This window comes from Hemitrygon akajei, chromosome 1 (assembly GCF_048418815.1).
Source record: "Hemitrygon akajei chromosome 1, sHemAka1.3, whole genome shotgun sequence".
NCBI classification, from domain to species: Eukaryota; Metazoa; Chordata; class Chondrichthyes; order Myliobatiformes; family Dasyatidae; genus Hemitrygon; species Hemitrygon akajei.
The window spans coordinates 108,112,022-108,138,509 of NC_133124.1; the positions used below are offsets into that span (position 1 = coordinate 108,112,022).

The 26,488-nt window shown below is 39.8% G+C and overlaps 1 protein-coding gene and 1 long non-coding RNA gene across 2 annotated transcripts in view; one reads left to right on the forward strand and one right to left on the reverse strand.

Annotated features, from left to right (window-relative positions):
* LOC140729596 (uncharacterized) overlaps positions 1–26,488 on the reverse strand; it is a 107,635-nt gene that overhangs the window by 27,159 nt on the left and 53,988 nt on the right. The gene's annotated exons all lie outside the window — the stretch shown is intronic.
* LOC140729592 (myosin light chain 4-like) lies at positions 958–25,798 on the forward strand. Its single transcript, XM_073049534.1, has 7 exons — positions 958–1,153; positions 6,478–6,505; positions 8,430–8,579; positions 16,130–16,303; positions 22,038–22,115; positions 24,523–24,583; positions 25,579–25,798. The coding sequence occupies exons 1-6, from the start codon at positions 1,046–1,048 to the stop codon at positions 24,549–24,551; spliced, it is 567 nt and encodes a 188-aa protein (XP_072905635.1). The 5' UTR covers positions 958–1,045; the 3' UTR covers positions 24,552–24,583; positions 25,579–25,798.

Below are 26,488 nucleotides of genomic sequence, written 5' to 3' on the forward strand. Positions count from 1 at the left end.
TTTTCAGTTCAAATCAAAATTTCACCTTATCTCCTTTTCCTTCAATCCACCATTAAATTTTGAATAAATACACTTGCAAAACCTTCAAATATCCAAACAAAATAACAAGTTGTTTCTGCTGCCCCCCCCCCGCGTGCTTTTCACCAAGTATACCGTGTGAATGGACTCCGACAACAATTGAGTGAAAGGAGCACCTAATGCCACAGAACTAGAGAAGGCATTTATAGAACTAAAGATGCAACAGTCTTGAGTAAAAGCAGCAGTTCACACACGTGCAGCGCCTATAAATTGAACTGCAGTTTTTCCAGTATAATTTAAAGAAGAAATATTGGTCAGTGCATTTGCGGAACTTCCCTAGTCTCCAAAACTGCCACGGAATCTTCAATCAGAAAGAAGTATGAGAAGAAGAGGCAAGTTTGAGTTGCACAGCTGAACTGGATGGTGTGCTCCATTCTTGGACTGGGTCTTTTATTCAGACGGTTTAAATAAATCATCACACTAACAACTCACTCTCTAAGCTCATTTGCAAAGAATATGAGGAGAGAATAGGACAACATGAGGAAAATAAAACAGGAATGCAGGGAGAATAAAATGGAAAATGCATAGGATTTGTGTAAATGGGTGCTTAATATTCAGTATGAACATGGTGGGCTGACACTAAAACCCAGAATAAAATAAACAATTCATATAAAACTATATTTTATTGAAAACTTCTGATAAAAGTTTTGAAGTTGTTGCTGCTGTGACGGAGAATCTGGACTGTGACTTTGTCACCTTTGTGATTTGTCGACTAAGTCTTTTCTACCTAAGACTGGTTGGTAACAATAGTAAGTTCAGCTGCTCTTAAATAGCAACAGATGCTTTTTCCATTTATAGTGAAGATTGTATTGCCAGGCCTGGAATGCAAGGAGAAATGGTACTGTGGCATGTTTCAGAGAGCTGACAAGAGATAAAAGGCCTCTGTCCCAGACTTCGTGTCCCCATTCTCTGTTCAGCCTCTGTCCTTTCCCTTTGTTGTCCTGACATTTCTTTCTGACACCTAAACATGCCGCCCAAGAAACCCGAGCCCAAGAAAGAGGAGCCGAAGAAGGAGGTGAAGCGTCCTGAGCCAGAGGTTCCCAAGGAGCCAGAATTCGACCCCAAGTCAGTAACTGTGAGTACATCTTCCCCATCAATAAGGGGCATCAGATCGCTTCCTTTTGGCGTGTGGTTCTAAATGAATTCTGAAAATAAAATAAACTTTGGCATGGGAAATATTCTACAAAATGGAAGAGTTCACTATATTGAGCATCTGAAATTATAAAAGTTTTACTTAGAGGTTGTGGAGGGGGAGAGTGAGCAGAGGCTTGTCAATAAGCACATAGGTCAGGAGCAGTAAGTAAACAGAGCTTCGAATGGAACAGCTTGTAGACAACAGAGATTTGGCATTTTGTAGTTTGTACCCTATAGCGGTTATGGTGCACTTCTAGAAAACTAAAAGCTCAGATGCTGGCAAAGTGTGGAATTGGGCTCAACAAGCCTGGCAAGTTTGTATCATATGGCTGCTAGGGTAGATAGTAAAAGGTGAATTGGAACTTGGACTCTCCCCATTTAAAAATATATATTGTTAAAGATTAAAGATTAGCTTTATTTGTCACATGTACATTGAAGCATACAGTGAGTGAACTGAGTTGTTTGTGCCAAATAAAGTCAGTGAGGATTGTGCTGGGCAGCCTATAAATGTCGCCATGCTTCTTGTACCAACATAGTGTGACCACAACTCACTAACTCTAACCATACATCTTTTGAATGTGGGAGGAGACCGAAGCACCCAGAAAAATAATTATAAAAGCTCTTGGATTGCTGTGAAAGGAGAGCTACTTTATTAGTGTAAGGGAAATATTTTGCCACTTTGGCTCATTTTGGCCGCAGATAATATTTTGCTGAACCTCGATTCAGTCCTGCCGAAGGGTTTTGGCCCGAAACATCGACTGTACTTTTATCCGCAGACGCTGCCTGGTCTGCTGGAGTCCCTCAGTGTGTGTTGCTCAGATTTCCAGCACCTGCAGATTTTCTCTCGTTTGTCTTCCAGCTGACCTGCCCTTTTAGCCACCCATTTGCAAAAATCAATGCTACTATCTGAAAGGAAAGCCCAGTTTAACATTCTCAAGGAATAAATATGACTTCATTGTGTTCACCTGATAACTAGGAAGAAATTTATGAAAATTATAATCAAGCTAGAAGCAAAATTAAAGAATATTGGGTGTCTGTGCTTCATGATGGGCAGTATCGTTCAGCTGCAAGATGAATTAAGAAATTGCCGATATGGAAATAGTGAATCTGATGGTTCAAATATGAGGTTTGAGTTGAAGCTAAGTTCATCTTGGAACAAGACATTCAAAAGAAATAATGCTAAAGCATCTTTAGTTGGGCAGTTGGTGGCGCTGAGGTAACTTGCTTCACTCCTGGAGGTGATTAATGAGGTGGTTGGGTAATTTTGGAGGTGGTGCAGTCCTTTCACCATGTTTGCTGAGCTGTGCACTCCCTATAAATAGTCTCAAGGTCTTGGTACCTTCCTGGATGTTCCTTCTCCATTTTGATCAATCACTGACCACAAAACTCCCCGTCAGTGAAGATGATCAAAGAGTGAGGGTAGGGTTAATTCTACACCTATTGCATGTTTCACTGTCGCTGGCACTTTGATGTTCACACTATGTATCTGAAATGGATAAATAACAAGTTCAATCTTCTGCTTGCAAATCATGGAATCACTAAAGCTGAGAAATCTGGTTTTATTTTATCCATGAGGTTTAGTCATGTGTACAAGAATAACATCTCCATTTCCTGCAGAGAATGAAAAAGTCACATTTGCCCAGTTCTTGTAAATAGCACCTTTTATGTAGCTGAACATTCAAATTCACTTCTGAGGAACATTATCAAACTATCCTTATTGAGCCACAATAAAAGATTAGTGCAAGTCATAGAGTCGTACAGCCCAACTTGTCCATATTGACCAAGATTCCCATCTAAGCTTGTCTCATTTACCTGTGTTTGGACACTATCTCTAATCCTTTCCTATCCACCAATGTACCTGCCTCAACTAATTCCTCTGGCAGCTTATTCCATATACTGACTACCCTCCATCTGAAAATTTTGCTCCTCAAGTTCCTATTAAATATCTCCCCCTCACCTTCTATCTATGCCTTCTATTTTTTTGATTTCCTGAACCACAGGGAAAAGACTGTGGATTGACTCTATGTATGCCCTTCATGATTCTATACACCTCTCAGCCTCCTATGCTCCAATAAAAAAAAGCTCCGAACTGCTCACCTTTCCGTAACTCAGTCCCTCAAATCCTGGCAACATCCTTGTAGGTTTCCTCCGCACTCTTTCCAGCTTAATGCTATCTTTCCTACAGAAGGGTGGCCAAAACAGAACACAATATCCCAAAAGCAGACTCACCAACATCTTGTACGCTGCAATAACATCCCAGCTCCTATACTCAGTGCCCAGACTAATGAAGACCAGCATGCTAAAAGCCTTCTTCATCAACCTGTCTACCTGTGTTGCAACTTTCAGGGAACCATGTACTTGTGCTTCTACATCCCTCTGTTCTACAACGTCCCCCAGGGCTCTACCTTTCACTGTGAATATCCTATCCACATTTGCCTTTCCAAAACGTAGCTTCTTGCACGTATCTGAATTAAACTCTATTTGTCATTCCTTAGCCCACTTACTCAGCTGCTTCAGATCCGCCTGTAGATCCTGATATTACCAATGGCACCATCTATTTTACAGCCATCCGCAAGTGACAAAACATTTGGCAAAAGTACTTGTTTTGTGAAAGGGAGGCAGAAGACAGAACACCAGAGAGGATTAAACAGTGGATTGCAGAGCCAAGGATCTGCTCAGCTGAATAGTTTCCCTAATTACAAGTGCAGTGTCTGTTGCATCTGTTCTGCCAGAGCCACTTTCCATATCAATTGTTCTGATACATAATCTGTCCTTTACAACTACAAATTCCTTCTGGTGTAATTCACAAAGCTTCCTGCTGGGTCCAACAGATTTCCTAAACTTGTACCTTCATGGCTCTCCTCTTTCTGAGAACCATCTCCTCTTGTCTTCCACCCTACCAGCCTAAACATTCAAAACCCTTATCTTCCCCTTAAATCACAGTGCCTTCCCTTGCAACTGCAAGAAATGCAGCACCTGAATCTTCTCTTTCCCTCCCCTACAGCAAGGGTATCAGACAGTTCCTTCAGTTCAAAGTAATATACTGTTCTCACAGCTCACAGTATAAGGCCTGAAAACACGAATTGACTATTTTTTGTAATGCTTAATTTCAACCAGTGCACTTGACCCTTAAGCTTCCAGTCATCTCTGACTATAGATTTTCACCCCCCCCCCCAAATTCTGCTCTGTCCCTCCACCCACCCCCACTCTGAGCTCTCTGTTCTGGATTACCAACATGACTCCAATAAGGCCTTAGTAAACCTTAGGAACAGCATCTCATCTGTTAGATACCTGACATTTTCTGAACTAACTCAACAATTTCAGACAGTAATCCTAATATTCTCATTCACACCACATTTAAACCATTTGAAAAGTTATTGATCTTACCCATTAACTGCATCAATGTCCAGAGGTAATCTGATCTGTTGAGTATTTCCAGTACAATATTATATTTTTTCTTCTGATTTCCAGTAATGTTTGTCCTGTTTTGTTCCTTTGCTTGTTTCAATTACATCTATTTTCATCTTGTACATACTTTTTTTTCTCATCTGATTTCTCTTCCTTTACCTTTGTATTTTCCTCCCTGCCCTCTTTTCATGCTTTTATATTTTTTAATCTGTTGAAAAATCATTGACCTGAAATGTTTCTGCATTATTCTCTCTACACAGCTGTTGCCTGATCTATTAATATTACCTACATTTAATGTTTTATTTCAAATTTACAGCATTCACAATATTTTAATCTTACAAACAAAGCTGACAGAAAGGAATGACGTTGAAGTTATTATTAAAACTGATTTCACATCCTGATAGCGAAAGAACAACCAATCACTTCCCTCAATGAAGAACAATCCTGCAGTTAAATAAAATGCAACAACCGTTCTGCACACAGAAAGAAACAGACACATTCCACACACTGAGCATTCTTTCTGTGAAGGAGCATTTCTTGGTGTGTCCTGAATAATCTATTATAAATTTGAATTGATGACTCCTTTCTTACTCTCAAATTTTAAGTGGTAAAGCGACCAATTTGTTTGACTATTTCTCATATGTACTTCTATAGTAAAGCCTTCATTCCAGGCTGCAAAAGTAAGTTTGTACTGCTTTTCTTTGCTACTCTAACCCTGACACTAGGTGTCACCTCTGTAGGTTCTCTATGTGCTGTTTGTGACTCTTGTTTCTTGTTAAATCTGCATTCTTAAAGCATAAAAGATCAAGAAAGCATAGAGCAAAATAACCATGACAAATTGTGAAGAATGAGTCATAGATACAAAGGATATTCAATATTTTCATATTTTCTCTGGACATTGATGGGAGGCCATTCAGCCCATCAAGTGTGTGCCAGTTTTCAGAGCAAGCCTATCAATTCCTTTCCCTCCATGTCTCATGTGCCCATCAATGCCACCCGAATTCTCCTACCATCCGTCCACTGTAGGGTGATTCAGAGTAGCTAAATAACACATCAACCTGCACATCTTTGGGATGTGGAGGGAAATCAGAGCCCCAGGCAGAAACACATGTATTCACAGAGCAAACTTGTAAATTCCACTAAGATAGCACCAGAGGTCAGGACTGAACCACAGTTGCTGAAGCTGTGATGCAGCAGGATGATCGACTTTGCCATCGTGATGTCTGAGTGTCAGACTGCCAAAATGTAATCAGAAAAGCAAAAGGGGATTATGCCACAAATTTGGCAAAGAAAAAGGGGGTTTTCACCATATACTAGTGAATATCTATTCCTTAACTAGCATCACCATAATGGTTTGCTCAGTTAGTTATTGGTTCTTGGGAAGTTATACATAATGGTTACTATACTTTCTGATCTTACAATATGAACTAAATTTCTAAGACTTTTGGCTGCATGGGAAATCTTGATGTTTCACAAGTTGTTTCTTTATAATTCTAGTGTTTCTAGTATCAGTGACTCGTGTCTTTTAGCTACCTGAGTCTGAACCTCTCCCTTCCTACATTTTCCCATCTCTCCTCTTTTATGATGCTCCCCCCAAAAAGAAACTATCTCTCTGAACAAACTTTTCATCTGTTCTTATAACCCTCTATGTGACTGTGCAACAAATACTGTTTGATGCTGCTCCCATAATTTCCCTTGAGATATCTTATTTCATTTGAAGCATTATATAAATTATTTCCAATTAAAGGCAAAAATGATTCTGTACAATAGTGTATATTTAATCATATTTAAATAATTATTTTAACTTTTTTAAGAAGTTAAATCTTTTGCCTAACACAAGTATTCCTTCCTTTCCAGCTTGAATTCACTGCTGATCAGATTGAAGGTGAGTGCACTGACACCATTGACATTGTGTGAGCTCAGTGTCGTTACAGAGGAGGGAGGTTAATAAAAAGCTGTTCATGCTATCGTAGAATATTACAACAAATATCGATGTCATTGACCCATCAAACCTGTGCCACCTATTTACAAAAGTTATCCAATTGTCTCCATTCACTTACTCTTTATCCAACACTCACTGTAGTCTCCACAACAATAACGTACTGAAAATTACTATTGAATTTGCTTCTCAGTACCCTCTCAGGCAGCACATTCCAATCAAAACTACCATTCATACTTAAATATGCTTTGCAAGGCTATTTCTGGATGAATTGATAATCACATATTTGTTGACAGATTTAGAGGCAATATAATAAAAGGAGTTTTAACATATAATATGAGTATAGCACAAGCCAGGGCTCTTCATCCTAACAAGTCTGGGACAACCATGATGCCAATCTGAACTAATCTTAATTGCCCGCACATGGCCCGAATCTTCCTGTTTCACAACCATTCGTGAGTCAGTCTAAATGTCTCTTAAATGTTTCTATCACATCTGCATCCACTATTTCTCCTGGCAGTGTGTTCCAGGCACCTATCACTGTGTTTAAAAAAAAACCTTGCCTCATAACATCTTTAAACTTTCTTCCTCTCACCTTAAATTTGAAATTTCCACCATGACAAAAAGTCTCTATCAACCCTTTCTGTGCCTCTTATAATTTTGTATGCTTCCATCAGGTCACCCCTTAGCCTTCAGTACTCCAGAGAAAACAAACCAACTTTGCCTGACTTCTTCTGTATCCTCTCCAAAGCCCCCTATTACTGTGGAAACAAGACTTCACACAATACTCTAAATGTGCTAAACTAAAGTCTTATACAGCAGCAAAATGACTTCCCAACTTTTATAATCAGTGTCCCAACAATGAAGGGAAGAACATCGATGCCTTCTTACCACCCTATCCTATTGCTTTACCATTCTCAGGGAGCAATGAACTTGCACCCCAAGATCACTCTGTATGTCAGAGGCCCAAAGGGCTCTGCTATTTTCTGCATATTTTCCTTTTGCATTTGATCTTCCAAAATGCAACACCTCACATTTATGTAGTTTAAATTCCCTCTGCCATGATCTCTAATTGATCTATATCCAGCTGTTTCTTTTGCATTTTTCCTTGCTATCCACAGCTCCACCAATTCTTGTGTCTTTGCTGACTTACTACTTAGACCACGTATATTTTCAACCAGATAATTTACACATATATCACACACAGCAGAGGTCCCAGTGCTGATTCTTGTAGAATGCCCCTGGTCACAGACCTCAAGTCAGAGAAATATCCCCTCCACCACTACCTTCTCTGTCTTGTATGGCCAAGCCAATTTTGCATCCAACTCACCAGGACCTTTGGACCAGCCTACCATGAGGAATTTTTATGGTGGGCTGTGTATGACTCCAGCTGCAATTTTCAGGTACAAATGCACATCTCCTTTTGGCGCTGGTAATCATCTGGAATTATGAAATTACAGCAAGGAGGCCACATTACCTCTGCTCCCTTTACCATTGTTTCAAATTGTCCCACCGGGATTAATGACACAGCATGCAGACACAGGCACACAGCTGAGGTCTACTGATACATCTGCAGTGAGATTCACTCACTTTCTATTTCATACTTTTTCATATATTATTCCTGAAACTAAACGCTGAAACAAGTAAATTCATAATTAAAATGGGTCACTAGAATGTATCAGTCAACAAGAAGCAAATATTTGGGAAAGGGTACACTTCAGACCGTGACATGTTATATAATCACTGTAAAGAGGGTAAAAAAAACCTGGAATCAGCAGTATTCCATATCAGCCTAATTAAGGCATGGAAAAAAATCCAATTAAGCACAGAATGTTCCTTTGCTCCTTCTCAGACTGCTTCCTTCTTTCAGATTTCAAGGAAGCATTCACTCTGTTTGACAGAACGCCCAACTCAGAGATGAAGATTACTTATGCCCAGTGTGGTGACGTCATGCGTGCCCTGGGTCAGAACCCCACCAATGCAGAGGTCATGAAGGTCTTAGGAAGACCCAAACAAGAAGGTAAGTGTTTGAAAAAACCAAAACAATGAAAAAATTAAACTTGGGGGAGACCATCAGACACTGTCCCTCAGGCCCTTCTTAAATTAAAAAAAACATTCTTATGTCTGTTACAAGGTTAGTACTTAATGTGTATCTCTTGTTGGAGATGTCAGTGGTGGACCTGTTTCTTGAATTAATATATAATAAAAGGAGTTTCCACAAAGCTATTCAGAGACCTGTTTTCAGAAATTTTTTTATCCTCCTCAAAGTTATAAAATCCTTTATTGCATTAAATCCCATGAACCCAATCCTAATTTAGAGATGAGTGAGGGAGTATGAGAAACCATAGACAAACAGTTACATGTCATAAAGGTATATTTATAGACATTCCTCTAGTGATTAAACGTCAGTGTTCTTTGCATGAGCCAGGTTCCTTAGTTCATGTTATAGTATAAGCATTTATAGACACTCTTCTATATCAGTTAAATGTTAGTGATATAATCTAAGCAATTATAGATATCACTGTTGCTCAATTAAATACCAGTCATATAGAATGAGCATTTATAGACATACTCCTACCTCAGTTAAATGTCAGTGATACAATCTGAGTATTTATAGACACCCTGCTTCCTCAGTTCAATGTCAATAGGATACTGTGAGCGTTTATAGATATCCTGCTTCCTCAGTTAAATGTCATTGATATACATAAGTGATGCTTTCCTTTATTAGCCAAGGAAGAGAATATAAAAGCACAGAGGTTAATCTAGAACTATATACATTAGTTATTCCACAGTCAGCGCTAGTACAATTCTGTTCACAGGAAGGATATGATTACACTGGAGACAGTCCAAAGGAGATCTGCAGAGGTGTGGTGAGGACAGGAAAATTGTTGACATGGAGACAGGTTTGATAGGCTGGTGTTGCTTTCTTTGTAACAGGAGATGCTGAAGGGAGAGGTATACAAGACTGTCAGGGCCTAGATTGCATAAAAATAACAAAACCTTTTTATTTTGCAGAGGGGCTTAAAAGCAAGAAGCATCAATATAAAGCAATTGGTAGAAGGGTTAAAGGGGAGCCGTAGGAAATATTTTTCTCCAGTGGAAGACACTATGGAAAGGGTGATTTAGGCAGAAACCGTGTTCACTTAATAAGTACTTGGAGAGAGAGAGGGAGTGAGATGAAGACGGTCAAATGACATAACTCTGGAGAATTCAGTAGGAAGGGAATTGTCTCAGTGAAGAACACATGGAAACAGATGAGAGTAAAAGGTGCAGGGGATGCACTTGGATAGATCCCAGAGGCAGGGAAATACTGTTAGGGATCAAAGAGGCAGAGATTGGCGGTGAAATGTGGTAAAGTGGCACAGATGATGGGTGGGAAATCAGATTTGGGGCTGAATATGGAAGTTATTTTCTCTTCAGTTACCATATTTCCCTTGTGACATGATCAACTAAAATTTAAATACAATAATAATCCACCACCTTTTCAAAAATGAACCACTAGATCAACCACAAACTCACAAGGGTTAAAAATAAAGATTCAAAGTACAACTATCAAAGTATGTATGCAATATACAACCCCGAGATTCACCTTCCCACAGACAGCCATGAAAACTAAGAAAACATAAGAAAAGTAAGGAACCGCTCAAAGAAAAACATCAACCCCCAATCCCCACACACAAAAAAAAGCAAATCGCAAAAACAGCGGCAAAAAACAAGCGAAAAACACAGAATATAAAATGCAAAATCGAAAGAGTCCAGGCATCATAAGGTGAACTGCAGAGTCCAATCCATAAACCATGTCGATTGAACCTTGCCGAGTTCCAGGACTCTAGCACAATCCTCCAGCAGCATCGAGCTTGAGGGAAACCATCACATGCAGATACCTTCCTCCAGCAGCAGTGAGCAAGAAGCTAGTAGACGGCGCTGAGCACCCTCTCGCATTCCGTTCTCATATCAATTATTTCAATCTTCCTCAACGCTCCAATTGGCGAGAAACATAGTTGATCATGGGCTTGCGCCCCCCCCCCCCACCCCTGCCACTGTCTCCAGACTTCTTGGCCCCAAGGCCGCACACTTCTTCATCAAACACCCTCGAAGACAGCCAAGTGCCAGATCGCTCAATCGGCCCGAAAGCACACCATTAAAGTAGACAAATGTGAATTCCAATGTGCCACACATTAATTCAAGATTAATTTCAACCTCTAAATCTCTGTCACCTGCCTTGGGAGGTGGTGAGAAATTAATCACATGGAGTACCTGTGCCACAGAGAATTATCACTACTTTCTCAAACAATTTCAGAATTTAAGGTGAGGATGTGAACTTCAATATAAAACATGCATAAATTATCACACAGAGCCAAAGGGCAGCCTGTATTTAGCTTTCAGAAACTCCTCTACATTGGCTGTCAGCTGCCAGCATAAGCAGGTCATTTCCCATGGAAACTGGAGCGGGTCCCAACAGAGGAAAGTTATTTGATGACTATAAATATGATGAATAATCTTTTTGCTGAGCCGCATAGTAATTAATAGTTTTACTTTATAACATTTTACACAAGCTAATTGTATATTGATCAGAATTTTTAATTAAATGTGAAATGTAATTTAGTTTGATCTGAAGTTAGGATCTTAAATCCACACAAAGCAATACATGAAGGTATGAGTTATGTGTTGGCTGTGGTAGATTAAAAGGTTTCACGGTAGGCAAACAAAATCAAACATCAAAAATTAATCAATAGTTTGAAAGTAATATTTAAGGCAAAAACTGCAACAGTAGTAGAGAACAGATTTAGAGAGACAGTACCAGCTAAAAAAAATGGAGAAATTAATAGGCCTTAAAGCGATAAATCCACTGGATCAGCAAATTTGCAGATGACACCAAGATTGTGGGTGTAGTGAACAGTAAGCAAGGTTATCGTGACTTGCAGGGGGGATCTGCATCAGCTGGATTTTGTACTTCAGTAGGACCAACCAGGGTAGGTCTTACGCAGTGAACGGTAGGGCACTTGATTCTGGAGGATTGGAAGATTGCAAATGTCACTCCACTCTTTTAAGAAGGCAAAAGAAAGGAAATTATAGGCTTGTTAGCCTAACCTCAGTGCTTGGGCAAATGTTGGAGTCCATTATTAAGGATGAGGTTTCGAGGTACTTGGAGACTAATGATAAAATAAGTCAAAGTCAGCATGGTTTCTGAGAAGGGAAATCTTGCCTGACCAATCTGTTAGAGTTCTTCGAGGAAGTAACAAGCAGTATGGACAAATGAGAGGCAGTGGATGTCATTTACTTGGATTTTCAGAAGGCTTTTGATAAGGTGCCACACATGAGGCTGCTTAGTAAGATGAAACCCTATGGTGTTACAGGAAAGATATTGACATGGATAGAGGAATGGCTGACAGGCAGGAGGCAGTGAGTGGGAATGAAAGGGGCCTTTTCTGGTTGGCTGCCAGTGACTAGTGGTGTTCCTCAGGGGTCAGTATTGGGACCTCTACTTTTCATATTGTTTGTCAATGATTCGGATAATGGAATTAATTGCTTTGTGGCAAAGTTTGTGGATGATTCGAAGATAGGTGGAAGGGTAGGTAGTGCTGAGGAAGTAATGTGATTGCAGCAGGACTTAGACAAATTGGAAGAATGGGCAAAAAAGTGGCAGATAGAATGCACTATTGGAAATTGTATGATAATGCATTTTGGTAAAAGGAACAATAGTGCAGACTGTTATCTAAATGGGGAGAAGGTTCAAACATCAGAGGTGCAGAGGGACATAGGAGTCCTCATGCAAGACTCCCAGAAGGTTAATTTACGGCTTGAGTCTGTGGTAAAGAAGACCAATGCAATATTGGCATTTATTTCAAGGGGAATAGAATATAAAAGCAAAGGGATAACGCTGAGTATTTATAAGACACTAGTCAGGCTCCACACAACAGTTTTGGGTCCCATATCTCAGAAAGGATGTATTGTCATTGGAAAGAGTCCAGAGCAGGTTCACGAGGATGATTCCGGCAATGAGGGGGGTTAACATATGAGGACCGTTTGGAAGCTTTCAGCCTGTACTCACTGGGAATTTAGAAGAATGCAGGAGATCTCACTGAAAGCTACTGAATGTTGAAGGACTAGATAGGGTGGATGTGGAGAGGATGGTTCCTATGGTGGGGGTATCCAGAACTAAAGGGCACAGCCTCAGAATTGAGGGATAACCTGTTAGAACAGAGGTAAGGAGGAATTTTTTTTAGCCAGACAGTAGTACATCTGTGGAATGCTCTGCCACAGACTACAGTGGAGGCCAACTCCGTGGGTATATTTAAGGCAGAAGTTGATTGTTTTCTGATCAGTCAGAGCATCAAAGGATGTGGTGAGAAGGCAGGTTATGGGGTTTAGAGGAATTCGGGATCAGCCATGATGGAATGGTGGAGCAGACTCGATGGGCTGAATGGCCGAATTCTGTTCCTATGTCTTCTGGTCTTGTGGAGTGTGGCAGAGCAAAGGGATCTAGGAATACAGGTTCATAATTCGTTGAAAGTAGCGTCACAGGTAGATAAAGTCATAAAGTAAGCCTTTGGCTCATTGGCCTTCATAAATCAAAGTACTGAGTACAGAAGATGGGATGTTATGTTGTATAAGACGTTGGTGAGGCCTAATTTGGAATATTCTGTACAGTTTTGAAAGAGTACAGAGAAAATTTACAAGAATATTGCTGGGACTGGAGGACCTGAGTTATAAGGAAAGATTGAATAGGTTAGGGTTAGGTTAGGTTCTATGTTCTTTAGAACATAGAAGATTGAGAGGAGATTTGATAGAGGCACAATTATGAGGGGTATAGATGGGGTAAATGCAAGCAGGCTTTTTTACACTGCGGTTGGGTGGGACTACAACCAGAGGTCGTGGCTTAAGTGTGAAAGGTGAGAAGTTTAAGGTGAACATGAGGGGAAACTTCTTCACTCAGAGAAAAAGTCATGAGAATGTGGAATGAACAAGTGGTCCATGCGAATTCAATTCCAACATTTAAGAGGTGTTTGGATAGGTACATGGATGGTAGGGGTGTGAATGGCTGTGGTCCAGGTGCAGGTTGTTGGGAGTAGGCAGTTTAAATGGTTTTGGTATGGGATAGATGGGCTGAAGGGCCTGTTTCTGTCCTGTACTTCTTGTCTATGACTCTAGGATCTAATGACTTTATCCTAAGATTTTGAAAGAGTTAAATGCAGAGATGGTAGATACAAAATATCATTGATTTTTAAAAAAAATAGTTTCCACAAAGTGAAGGTTAACAAATATAATCCCATTCCATTTATAAAAGGGGTAGAAGACTATAAAATGCAGAACATCCACAGTAGTAAAAAAGCGTAAGTAATTATTATGGTAACAGAATACTTAGAAAATAATAACAGGGCTGGGCAGAGTCAATGTGGATTTATGAAAGGTTATTCATGTTTGATAAACAGCCACACACAAAATGCTGGAGAAACTCAGCAGGTGCAGCAGCATCTATGGAAATGACAAAACAGTCAGCATTTTGGGCCGTGACTCTTCATCAGGACTAGAGAGAAAGGGGGAAGATGCCAGAATGAGCAGGTGAGGGAGGGGAAAGACCCGCTAAAAGGTGATTGGTGAAGCCATGTGGGTGGGGGAGGGGAATGATGTAAGGTGATAGGTGAAATGGTCAAAGGGCTGCAGAAGAAGAATCTGATTATGATTCGTCTCATCATGGCAGAAGAGGCGGCCATAAACCAACATGTTGGAACAGGAATGGGGATAGGAATTAAAATGGTTATCTATCAGGAAATTCCACTTATTGCGGTTGCAGCAGAGGTGCTCAACAAAGCGATCCCTCAATTTATGTAAAATATCAGCAAAGTAGATGAGGCTGCATCAGGAGCACTGATACAGTAGACGAAACCAAGAAATTTGCAGGTGACTTGTTATCTCACCTGGAAGGAACTGAATGGAAGTGAGGGAGCAGGTGAATGGGCAGGTGTAACGTTTCTGCTGCTTGCTGGGATGCATGCCAGGAGGGAGATACATGGAGAGGAATGAATGGACAAGGGAATCACAGGAGGAGCGATCCTTATGAAAGGCGGGGAGTGAGGGGGAGGTAAAGATGTGATTGGTGATAGGGTCCTGTTGAAAATGATGGAAGATCTGTTGGATGTGGAGGCTCATGGAGTTGTAGGTGAGGACAAGAGTAACTCTATCCCTGTTAAGAAAGATTAGTTGAGTGCAATCATCCAGGAAATGGAAGAGATACGAGTGAGGGCAGCTTCAATGGTGGAGGAAGGGAAACCTCAATCTTTGAAGAAGGAGGATATCTCTGATGTCCTGGAGAGGAAAGCCTCATCCTGAGAACAGGTGCAGTGGAAACAAAGGAACTGAGAAAAGGGAATAGTATTTTTGACAAAGGAACCGAAAGGACATCGGAAAGTGGAATTTCCTGGTGGACAACCATTTTAATTCCTATCCTCATTCCTGTTCCTGTTTCAACATGTGGCCTCCTATTCTGCCACGATGAGGCTAAGGAGCAACACCTCATATTCTGTCTAGGTAGCCTCCAACCTGATGGCAAGACTATCAATTTCTCCAACTTCCAGTAATTTATTTTCTTCCCTTCCTCATCCATCTTCTTCTGTTCCCCCCTCTGGCCTCTTACCTCTTCTCCTCACTTGCCTATTACCTCCCCCGGTACCTCTCCTCATTCCCCTTCTCCTATGGTTCACTCTCCTCTCTTATCAGATTCCTTTTCTCCAGTCCTTTGCCTTTTTCACCAATCTCCTCACAGCTTCCTACTTCATTCCCCCCTGGCTTCATCTATCACCATCTAGCTGGTCTTCCATCCCCTCACCTTCTGCCCCTCTACGTCCATATTCCTAATCTGGCATCTTCCCCTTCCTTCCCAGTCTTGATGAAGGATCTCAGCCAAAAGGTAGACTGTTTACTCTTTTCCATAGATGCTGACTGACCTGCTGAGTTCCTCCAGCATTATGTGTGTGTTGAAAAAATTAATTCATTCACTTTAGTAGAAACAAAAGCATAAAAACAGAGAAATGTTTAAATGATAAGAGGGAGTCACAGTTGAATATTGTGTGCATTTTGGGTTTCCAGACCTAAGGACATACGTATTTGCAATGAATTCATTCATGGAAGAAGGGATTGTCCATTGAGGAGGTATTACTAGAAAGGGCCTACCATGTTCTAAATTGCAGAGAAGGGCAGGGATGGGGAAAACTAAAGTGATAAATGTGGGAGGGTGAAGACCAAAAGAAAATGGATGACCTTGACCTCGAATAGCATTGATTTAAAGGACAGTGGTGAAGATGTTCATGCTAATCTCTCTGAAGGAAATATAAATAGAGGGAGAATAGAGGAATGAGAAACAAAACAAAAACATGCTGCAATAGGTAATTGACCTCATTCTCTATCTAGACATACTGTCTGACCTATTGAGTATTTCCAGTATCTTCTGTTCTAATTACAGTGGAAGACATTGTTCAGCATGCAAGTATTGAAATCTAAAAATGTTTTATGCAATTTTTGCATAACGTGGATGTTATTTGTAAGGTAATCTTATCTTCATTTATCTTCCAGAGATGAACAACAAGATGTTGGACTTTGACACCTTTCTGCCAATTCATCAACATATCTGCAAAGTTAAGGATCAAGGAACATTTGAAGACTTTGTTGAAGGTCTGAGAGTATTTGATAAGGAAGGAAATGGCACAGTAATGGGAGCTGAACTTCGCCATGTCTTAGCCACATTGGGTATGTAATTTTAGGATTAAGTGAAAAAAGATGCAAAGTGCATAATTTCAAAGGTCAATCTGGCACAGAGAAACATGGAATTGATTCCTCCTGACAGTTCACGCATAGATTACATTCCCCATATAGATCCCTTGACCAGGTCTCACCACTGTATATTTTGGAGTTTTAGCCTAAGCCTCTAGATCTCTTATTACCACATTAACATCCAGCTCTTCTGCCTACCATTGAGGCTCTGTATGCTATTAGAGATGTCACAGTGTGAACCTGTTGTTTCTTATCTCACTACAACCACCTAGCTACTTCCAACTCTGAGTCTGAGTAAAATGAGCTAACTTCTAATGTATTACTATTGCTGAACAAAGTTGAGAGAATGTTGTAATGCTCTTTATCTCATTGGATTAATTCAACCTGAGAAAAACACTTACTTGTCCAGTTATTCCATAAAAATTAAGATCTTGATTTCTGACACCATCTGTTAAGTCTTTAGCAACAATCCTGAAATGTGATGCTCAGAAATGAACACATTGCTGTGACTGAGGCCTAATTAATGTTCAATAGATTAGATTTATAAACTCATTTTGTGTTTGAAGTCTTTTTATAAAGCCAGTTGACATACTTGTTCAAACATAGTCAAAGGTTTGTATAGATCTCTGTTCCTGCATTTCCTTTAAAATTGCATTGTGTAATGTATTTTGCTGCTCCTCATTCATCCTACCTCTGCACTAAATTTCATCTGCCATCTGTGGGCCCATGTCAATACTCTTTATACCTTCCTTAAGTTTATTATTCTTCACAGAACATACTTCATTTTCAAGCTCTTTTCATGTGCTGACCTGAAATAATGCCACATATTAAAGCCCAGTTTATGAATGTATAGAAGTATGGACAACAGTCCTAATTGATGGGAACACCACTGCATATTTTCTTTCCTAAGTTGGAAAATCAAGTCCTTTTGTCCTTTATATCAACTGTACCATTTCCCTTATAATCCCATGGTCTTTACTTTTCTTTAAAGTCTATAATGTGATACTTTTGGGAACTACATTTAAGTTCAAACTTCAAAAGACAAAACAAAGAAACACTGTAGGACCCGGTTAAAGAAAAACCCCGCACAACAAGACCATCAAAAGTGCAAAAATAAAAAGTGAACAAATATCACGCGTTTGATTAGACAGCACACCGCAGAATCCCCAAAAGTAAGTCCACAACTACAAGCCACCGAGGTGAGTGAAGCTGGTCCAGGAACTGGTGGCCGTGACTACAGCCACAGAGTCAGCCAGTTCGGCACTGTGTCAATGGCTGCAGGCCACAGCCGCAGATCCAGTTCCACGTTGAAGTGTCTTGATCAAATCGTGCAAATAGTGAAGTATATTCAGTGCCGAGGACATTAAACATCAAACTGCAGCCAAAAAGTGAGTCCACATCCATGAGTTGCCGAGGTGATCAAATTATGCAGATGGAACCCAAGGCTCCTGCTCGTTCTGCTGGCAGCAGCGAGAGGTAGACTCGTCCATCGCAGGTGGATGGCACTGAACACCCGTTCGTTTTACATTCTCATCCTCATTCATTTTAATCTTGCTCGACGCTTTGATTGACGCAGCGTAATGGAGCTGACCAAGGGATTATGGTCCACCATTCGGGATCGACACAGCCACACCCAGGGACAGCCATTCTTGCATTCCATGCCAAATCCCTCAGAAGATCGCAGAAGCACCAGATCGCTCAGTTAGTACATCCTTAAAAGGGAAACTGCAGGCTGCAGTCAATCGCAATTCAGAAGAAAAAGTGGCATCTGGAAGCCTTTCTTAATACATCCTTTATTTTTCTCTTTTTAAAATCATTATTGAATTCATTTCCAAATAAGCCGAGCACCATAACTACTAGCTGTTAATTTCCACTTGAGAATTATTTAAGAAATCTGGAAGAATTTGCAATCAATAAGAATGGTGTCCAGAAACAAAATTAAGTCTGTGGAAGTATGCTACGTACCTCCTTGCCTGTGTGGGTTATAACTGCCCATGTTTGCCTATGTGCTATTCATTAATCTGAATGCCATTGTAAAAGAACACAGGTGGAATATAAATTTAGAACAGACACTGAAAGATTTCTGCATGGCTAGGCTGAACAAGTGTTTTGAATATCTTGGCAAGAAAGGTAATGAAATGAACACTATAGGGTGCTCAAAGGAAGATAATTGACATGGTTGTAATGGATCTCAGTATCCTCAATTGCTTTTCTTATCCTTGGTCTTTCTTGAGATTATAGTAAGGATTTAGCACAGTGGTAGAGCCAGGCTTTGCCATTAATGAGAGATAACCCAAACCAGGCTCTGTTCCAGGCTTACAAGGATATGTCCATTCCTAGTTGATCCTGAGAATTTAGCTCATTCAGAAAATTCCCCAATATGGAAGAATGACATTACTGAAACAACATGCCCTTGAATGGATTAGAAGGGCTGTCCTTTTTCTTGCACCTGCTGGAGACATCTGCCAATTTAATGCTACAGGGGGTGGGAGGGGGGACAATAGCTGTTTCGAGTATTAAGTCAGAGTATCTAAAATGGAATTGTGTCACAGCAGACATGAGGACAAGATGTCGTCCAACATTATTGACAGTGACCTAAAGCTATACAGTATTAATGACTGACTTGGTAAATATATAATAAATAGCAAAGGCCTAGTTACCAGAAACAGTAATTGTAATTATTATGACTTTTCACCTCTGTCTTCCAATATTATTAGTTAGTTTATGAGAGTGTTAATACTTACAGTAATAAAGAAATGCCATTAGGTTCAATTGTTCACTCTCGATGAACAATGTAGAATGTGATACAATAGACAATAGGTGCAGGAGTAGGCCACTCGGCCCTTCAAGCCAGCACCGCCATTCACTGTGATCATGGCTGATCATCCACAATCAGTACCCCGTTCCTGCCTTCTCCCCATATCCCTTGACTCCACTATCTTTAAGAGCTCTATCTAACTCTTTCTTGAAAGCATCTAAAGAATTGGCCTCCACTGCCTTCTGAGGCAGAGCATTCCACAGATCCACAACTCTCTGGGTGAAAAAGTTTTTCCTCAAGTCCATTCTAAATGGCCTACCCCTTATTCTTAAACTGAGGCCTCTGGTTCTGGACTCCCCCAACATCAGGAACGTGTTTCCTGCCTCTAACATGTCCAATCCCTTAATAATCTTATATGTTTCAATCAGATCCCCTCTCATCCTTCTAAATTCCAGTATATACAAGCCCAGTCGCTCCAATCTTTCAACATATGACAGTCCCGCCATCCCGGGAATTAACCTCGTGAACCTACACTGCACTCCCTCAATAGCAAGAATGTCCTTCCTCAAATTTGGAGACCAAAACTGCAATACAGTAGTTTGCTTTCTTCTTGAACTGCTATAGTCTATGTTGTGAGGGTGTCATAGTGCTGACAAACGTGGAACTTCCCGGACTTGAACCCAGTGGAAATGCCTAAGTTTAAGTCAGGATAGCTGAGACTGGATGGTGTCTCCGTTCACTGAAAAAAAGTCAGAAGTTTAGGAAGTAATGTCAAAGAATTATCGCCTAATGATTCCTCACGTATTTAAAGTTTTTTTCACATTTGTGAGCCATTGCAACTAAAAGGGGAAGTAATAATTTAGCAGAAACACAAGGGCATGCAAGTATCGCTCTCAAACTGACAATCACTTTTAATTTTAAATTTGCAGATCCTGAAATGTTTTTAAATGACCATAGGATGAGGCAACACACTATATAACATAAAAATTGAAAGATAATTTCAGTTTGGTTTGTCTTTCTACAATCAGTTAGGTAAAATGGCATATTTGGACCCTCTATGCATATTTAAAGAAGGAACAGTTAGTTTTAGGGAGATGCTCGTTTTGCCTGCTTAAAAAAGGTCCCATAAAAAGGAAGAAATTAGAATCATGAATAGCTGAGTCACCCAGTTTTAACTGTACAGTTGCCCCTTGAGCTTCAGCTTCCAATTCTACCACAGAGGACATCAAAGTAGAATCCAGTCCTCTCATTAATTTGATACCCCCAGGTAACTGCACACACATTCTTATTAGAGGGTGACCAGGAGTGAGATATGAGCTAACATTTATATCCCCATCAAAAAAGCTGCAGAAATTTACAGCAACCAATCAACTGCAGAGAAACTGCTGGCTCAGCAGACAGCATTCTCTGCAACCATTTGAAATGTTCAGAAGATTAATAGCATATATTAACATCGTGGGAGCAAAGATATTTGTACTCCAACCTCACTGTCAGTAATATTAATCTGCTGATGGGTCAGATGTCAGCTCATATAGCCAGTACAAATAAAATACAATAAACCCATTAAAAATGTAATACTATCGTTAGCCTTAAAAAAAAAGTGAGTTGCTAAGTTGTGTTTAAATTATTTTTTTCATCTCTCATACCCTTCAGTCAGGTAATGAGATATAGTCACAGCTGTAACACAGCAATCCACTTGTGCACAGAAATGTCTGTCAAACAGAAAGTGAAAGAATGACTTGTTAGTCAGTGTCATCTTATTTTGTAGTTGTAGGAGGAATATTAGTAAGGGCACAAGTGAACTCCCAGTTGTATTTTGAAGATTGCATACAGTATTCTTAAATTTAGCTGAAAAGGCAACTGGTACCTCATCAAAAAGATGGTATATTTCAATGTCCCTCCATTTTGTACAACGTGTCATCTGAGAATGTGTATTCATTTCCATACAATCCTTTTAGTAAGTAATTTTAGCTTCCGTCTGCTCACCAGAAGAAAATAGATCTTTGGTTATATTTCACCTGTAGCTGGTGGGACAGGAGGAATGCAATCAAATATTTGAACAAACATTCTCCACCAAACATCCTGAAACAGGAAGGGAGCTGGATGAACTGGGTTCTGTCAATTTTGAGTTATTTGGTATGCCATGAAAGGAGCTTGCCTTCTGCAAGATTAATGATATCAGGTGACACTCCCAGAAGGAATTAATTTCATACACTTAGAATCAGTGGGTTCCCCATCAAGAATGGGTGGAGGGGCAGTTGGTGCTCTTTGGAAGAAAGTGACAGGTGATTAGTGGAAGTTGAAGGGGAAGGAGGGAGATTAGTCTGGATCACATAAACTAATACCAAATATCAGTAAATGCTACTGATGGAGTATTTTCTTATTGATTCCATAAATTTTGTGGAAATGCGTCAATTAAGGTGCAATTCTTGGGATTGGGACTTGCTGACTTTACAGCTATTAAGTAGGAACCCTAGTAAAGATCCTACCTTCCTTTCTTTGCCTTATCCAACTAACCGAATTCAACTCAATTCAAACATTTGTCACTCTGCTCCCAGATTCTCTCTGAAGAATAACAAATTTTCTACCATTTTTAAAAACTAATTCTTGTGATGTAGATAAACTTTGAATTAATTGCCCATTTCTGATTGCCCAGAGTAATTTTGCAAACCCACCTTAAAGAGCAGCTGAGATTCAGTGACTGGAATCACGTGCAGCCGAACCAAATCCTTCAACTCTTATTGAACCCTCCATGAGATAAACCTGCATGACATTTGCCACTATCTCTGCCACAGCATCTTCATCTTCAACATGGAGTAGGCATGTGTGAGGGGAGAAAATGAGAGAGGAGTAAAAGTGATCATAATGGATTTGGAGTCTGCGGTTATCACTCCAAGTGAGGGCTTATCCTTGCGCCTTGTGCTGACATCTCCCTTCAAATTTCATCAACAGGTGAAAAGATGACAGAGGATGAAGTGGAGCAACTGTTGGCTGGTCAAGAGGATGCAAATGGATGCATCAACTATGAAGGCAAGTCATTAACAACAGCATCAGAGCAGGGTTCTATAGGACAAAAAGAATGGGCTTTGTCGTGCTAAGCTATAATGGTCTTGTAAATCCCTAGCTGACTCAAATATGGTCCTACTCCACATGGTCCCATCATTTCAAAATGAAGTGGCTTTTAGATAAGCACATAGATACACAGGGAATGGAGGATATATATCATGGGCAGACAGAGGGGATTAGTTTAATTTGGCATCATGCTTGGCACAGACATTGGGCCAAAGGACCTGTTCTATTGCTGTGCCATTCTAAATACATGTTCTGTGATTAAGTGATAAATGTCTCCAGGTTTCCTGTCCTGATTGGCATCCTGTTATTCCCTTTGGAGAGTATGTGTGTTTGTGTGGTCGTAAGATTTTGTTGTAATATCCTTTCACAGCTGAATATCTAGCTGACAGTGACACTGTTCCCTTCTCACCCCACCCTGCTAACCTCTCCCACTGTGCTGGTTCACATTCGAATCAATAGCCTCTTGGTTAAACGTAAAAAAACAGCCCCTTGGTTGAGTATGTGGTCAGGGAAGGTTAGAGCACCAAAATAATTATTAGAGGAAAATTTTGATAATAATTAGGTGGAAAATGTTACGTTGATAGAGGCAGCACAGGATCAGGTTTCAATGTACCAAATCTCCTCAGACTTCGATTGAAACAGTGCCACTGCATGCCTTCTTTGTGATTGTATCTTACACGATGTGAGATTTGTTGTTTTGTGGCAGCAGTGCAGTGCAAAGACTATAAATGACAAAATAAATAGTGTAAAAAAAAGGAATAATGAGGTAATGTGCGGGACCATTGAGAATCCTGATGGCATAGGGGGAAAAGCTGTTCCTAAATCATTCAGTATGCATCTTTAGGGTCCTGTACTTCCTCCCTGATGGTAGTAACAATATTCTGAATGGTGAGGATCCATAATGATGGATGACACTTCTTGAGACATCACCTCTTGAAAATGTTCTTGCTGGTGGTGGGAATAATGCCCACGATGGAGTTTGTTGAGTCTATAGCCCTTGCAGCCTCTTTCAGTCCTGTGCGTTGGAGGTTCCTTACCAGACTGTGGTGCAACAAGTCAGAATTCCCTCCATCTTACTTCAATTGAAATTCACAATGATCTTGGTGATATCTCCTCAAACTTCTATTGAAATACAGCCACTGCATGTCTTTGTGATTGCATCAGTATGTTGGGCCCAGGAGCTTAAAGCTACTCACTCTTTTCACTACCGATCCCTTAATGAGAACTCTCTCCCAATTTCCACTTCCTGGAGTTCATAATCAGTTCCTTTGTCTCGCTGACATTGAGTGCAAAATTGTTGTGGCACCACTCAACCAGCCAATCTATCTCACTCCTGCCCGCCTCCTCATCGCCACCTGAGATTTTACCAACAATAGGGTTTCATCTGTTAATTTATACATGGCATTTGAGCCGTGCTTACTTATATAATCATGAGCGTAGAGAGAGTAGAGCAGTGAGCTAAGCACAGTAACAGTTTGCTTCAGTTGGCAGTAATAAATTAACTATAGCTGCACATAAATCTTCAGAGACATGTTCCACTTTCATTTATGTTTAGAGTTTAGTTGACATAGTCCTTTCAAAGCTGAGCCTGTGTTTTAATCCATCTGCATTTGACGAGAGGTAAGCCTTTTTTTGACAGCTGTCTATAATGCTCCTCTGTGAACTGAATGTTCTCAGCTCCGGGTGAATGAGATACATCTCCAGGAAACCGTTATTATTCATTCCTGGTCAGAAATGAACTGTGTGAAAATGATCAGTCTTTTCAGATTGATTATGTCCTATTTCATAATGGTTGAGACAGAGTTAATAGATACTACACTTATCCTGTGTTATTCCTGACCCAGAGCAATAGTCAATCACCAATATTACACTCTTTGGGCCAAATTGCATCAGCTGACTAATAAAACTAGAGTCCAATTCAAAATAAACTTAGCAGTTTTAAAGCCTCACAAATGCAATGAACTGAAAGTTTGCTCAATGTGATAACCTGATAGTTACATTGGTTAAAAGATCAACAGGACAACACTATGGAATCTTTTGTATCCATGACGACCAGAGTACAGCAGAGCATTCCTTTGGTTTCAGTTCAATAGTATCCACAAATTACTTTAGTTCCTTGGGTTTGTACAGAATTCAATGCCAGCTTTACTGGACATCAGGGTCTTTCAAGAGACCAGTATATGTCTATTAAATCCTGTGCCTTGCCAGTGATTTAAAATCCACAGCTTAATCGCAACACTTCATCAAAATGAATAAAGGGTAGGGATAAATTAGATAATGACTAGTTAATGAATGCTGTTATCTGAATTCTTCCATATTTAACATTTTCAAATAATGAATCTTTCTCTGTGGTTTTTTCTCATAGCCTTTGTAAAGCACATCATGGCTGGCTGAAAACTAGGAGCTGCTAAAGAACATTTTCTTTGGTGAGAAGACTGGCTTATTATGATCTGTTTTCCACTGATATTGTTTGTTAACCTAATTGGCATTCAGTATTGCTAAGGCCTCGTATATTGATGTATTTCTCCATGACCTGATGGGCGTTGATTGCTTCTAACAACGCTAAAAAAGCCACTGATGCAAGAAGTAGTTGGGCTGGGTGGATGGACCATACTGGTTCATCAAAAAAGCCAGTCTTCAGGAAGTACGTTACAGCAGGAGTTATAAAGCAATGGCTGAGAGAACTGAAAACAGTAAGAAAAATGGAACTAGAAAGATCTTGGCTGTTAAGCTGAAGATGAACCATAACTAGTTGACTGCTCTAGTCAAGCAGTACCAACGCAGGATCTAAATTGATATCTAACCAATAATGTGGTCAATAATTTTAGTATTTTTTAAAATGCAGTTAGATCAGATACAGGTGCTTTATTGATTAACTATCAATCAGTAGCAAAGTAACTGAAAATGCCTTTGACAAGGTACTTATCAAATGGCATTTAATTCCCAAGAGTTTGAGTTTAAATAAGACCATTCAGGTCCAGATCTCATTGAAACCTTGGGCTAAAAATGGGCTAAAGAGCTGAATTCCAGAGATAAGGTGAGTGTTACCTAACACATGATAGCTAGGCAACATTTGACTAAATGGCAATGTGAAACACTAGCACAATTGAAGACTGTGGGAATTAAAGGAAGCTCTACCCACTGGTTGGACTTGTACCATGCACAAAGAAAGTTGACTATGGCTGTTAGAAGCCAAAACTCTGTTGGCCCAGGATATAGTTCCCAATCCTCTAATACAAAATTAGGAGACAAGTAGTGCATTGGTTTGTTTTGAACAAGTTAGGTTGTGAGAAGGGATTATTTTGTCTCACCAGGATTCTTGGTGAGACAAAGTAACCTAGAAGTACAGTACTTGTGTATGTTTTTCTTGCCTATTTACTTTATTGCTCTGTAACTCCAGCTTTTCTTTTTTTCCCCAAAGATTTCTCCAGCTTTTCCCTCTCTTTCGACTGACAAGACATTCATCATTAGAGCTCTTAATGATCTCACCAACCCTAAAATTCCATTGAATATTTATATCTGTGAAATGTCCTGTGAACTGAAGCCTTTATCTAAATAACATCAAGAATTTCCTTGTATTTCCCAAAAGTGTAATTGTTTTTCTGTAAAATAAATTTACCCTTTCAAATTATTAAAGGAAATACTGTGTTATGCTCATTTATAGCTTCCCTAACATCTCTCCTGAGATCACAATTATAGAGGTGAGGGATGATTTGACCCTTCATAATTCTTTCAAATGGCATTCAATTTTTCCTTAACTTTTTTTTTTGCACTCACTGCACTTTCTGGAAAGGTTTATTTACACCATTACAGATTCACACACCAAAGATCTAAGCTTGCACTTACAGTCAATTATTCACTGGCTTACTGTTAAAGTGAATTTTACTCTTTGTTTTTCTAATGTACTCTCACAAATTCCATTTGGAGAGGAAATCATATTTCTTTTCCTGTTTGCTCTCTGGCTAGTCAGATAGATTCATTTTCTCATTGTCTGAAGCAAGCAGACAGGAAGGGACCATGAAGGACATAGGCTCCACCAAAAAAACCACATAGAGGACATGCATGCCTATAATATGAAGTATATAGCTTGTTTAATGTGTCCTTGTCACTACATTTTTGGAACTTTTAGAAGGTATTGGTACCATAACTGCCAAGTATCCCCATGTTACAACATTCACTAAATTAAGGAGCACTTGACTGACTGTAAACTATTTTGGATGTCGTGCAGATGGAGAAAAAAAAACTATAAATGCATTTCCTCCTTTAATCTAATGTATCTAACTGAATAAATAAGGAAAGTCTCAACATGTTTCCACAAAGCTTACAAAAGA

Excerpts from the sequence above, each read along its gene's own strand:
- LOC140729592 (XM_073049534.1), top strand. The coding sequence starts at position 1,046 with ATGCCGCCCAAGAAACCCGAGCCCAAGAAAGAGGAGCCGAAGAAGGAG. Across the intron at positions 8,580-16,129 it reads AGGAAGACCCAAACAAGAAG|AGATGAACAACAAGATGTTG; the intron begins GTAAGTGTTTGA and ends TTTATCTTCCAG. Across the intron at positions 16,304-22,037 it reads CCATGTCTTAGCCACATTGG|GTGAAAAGATGACAGAGGAT; the intron begins GTATGTAATTTT and ends TTTCATCAACAG.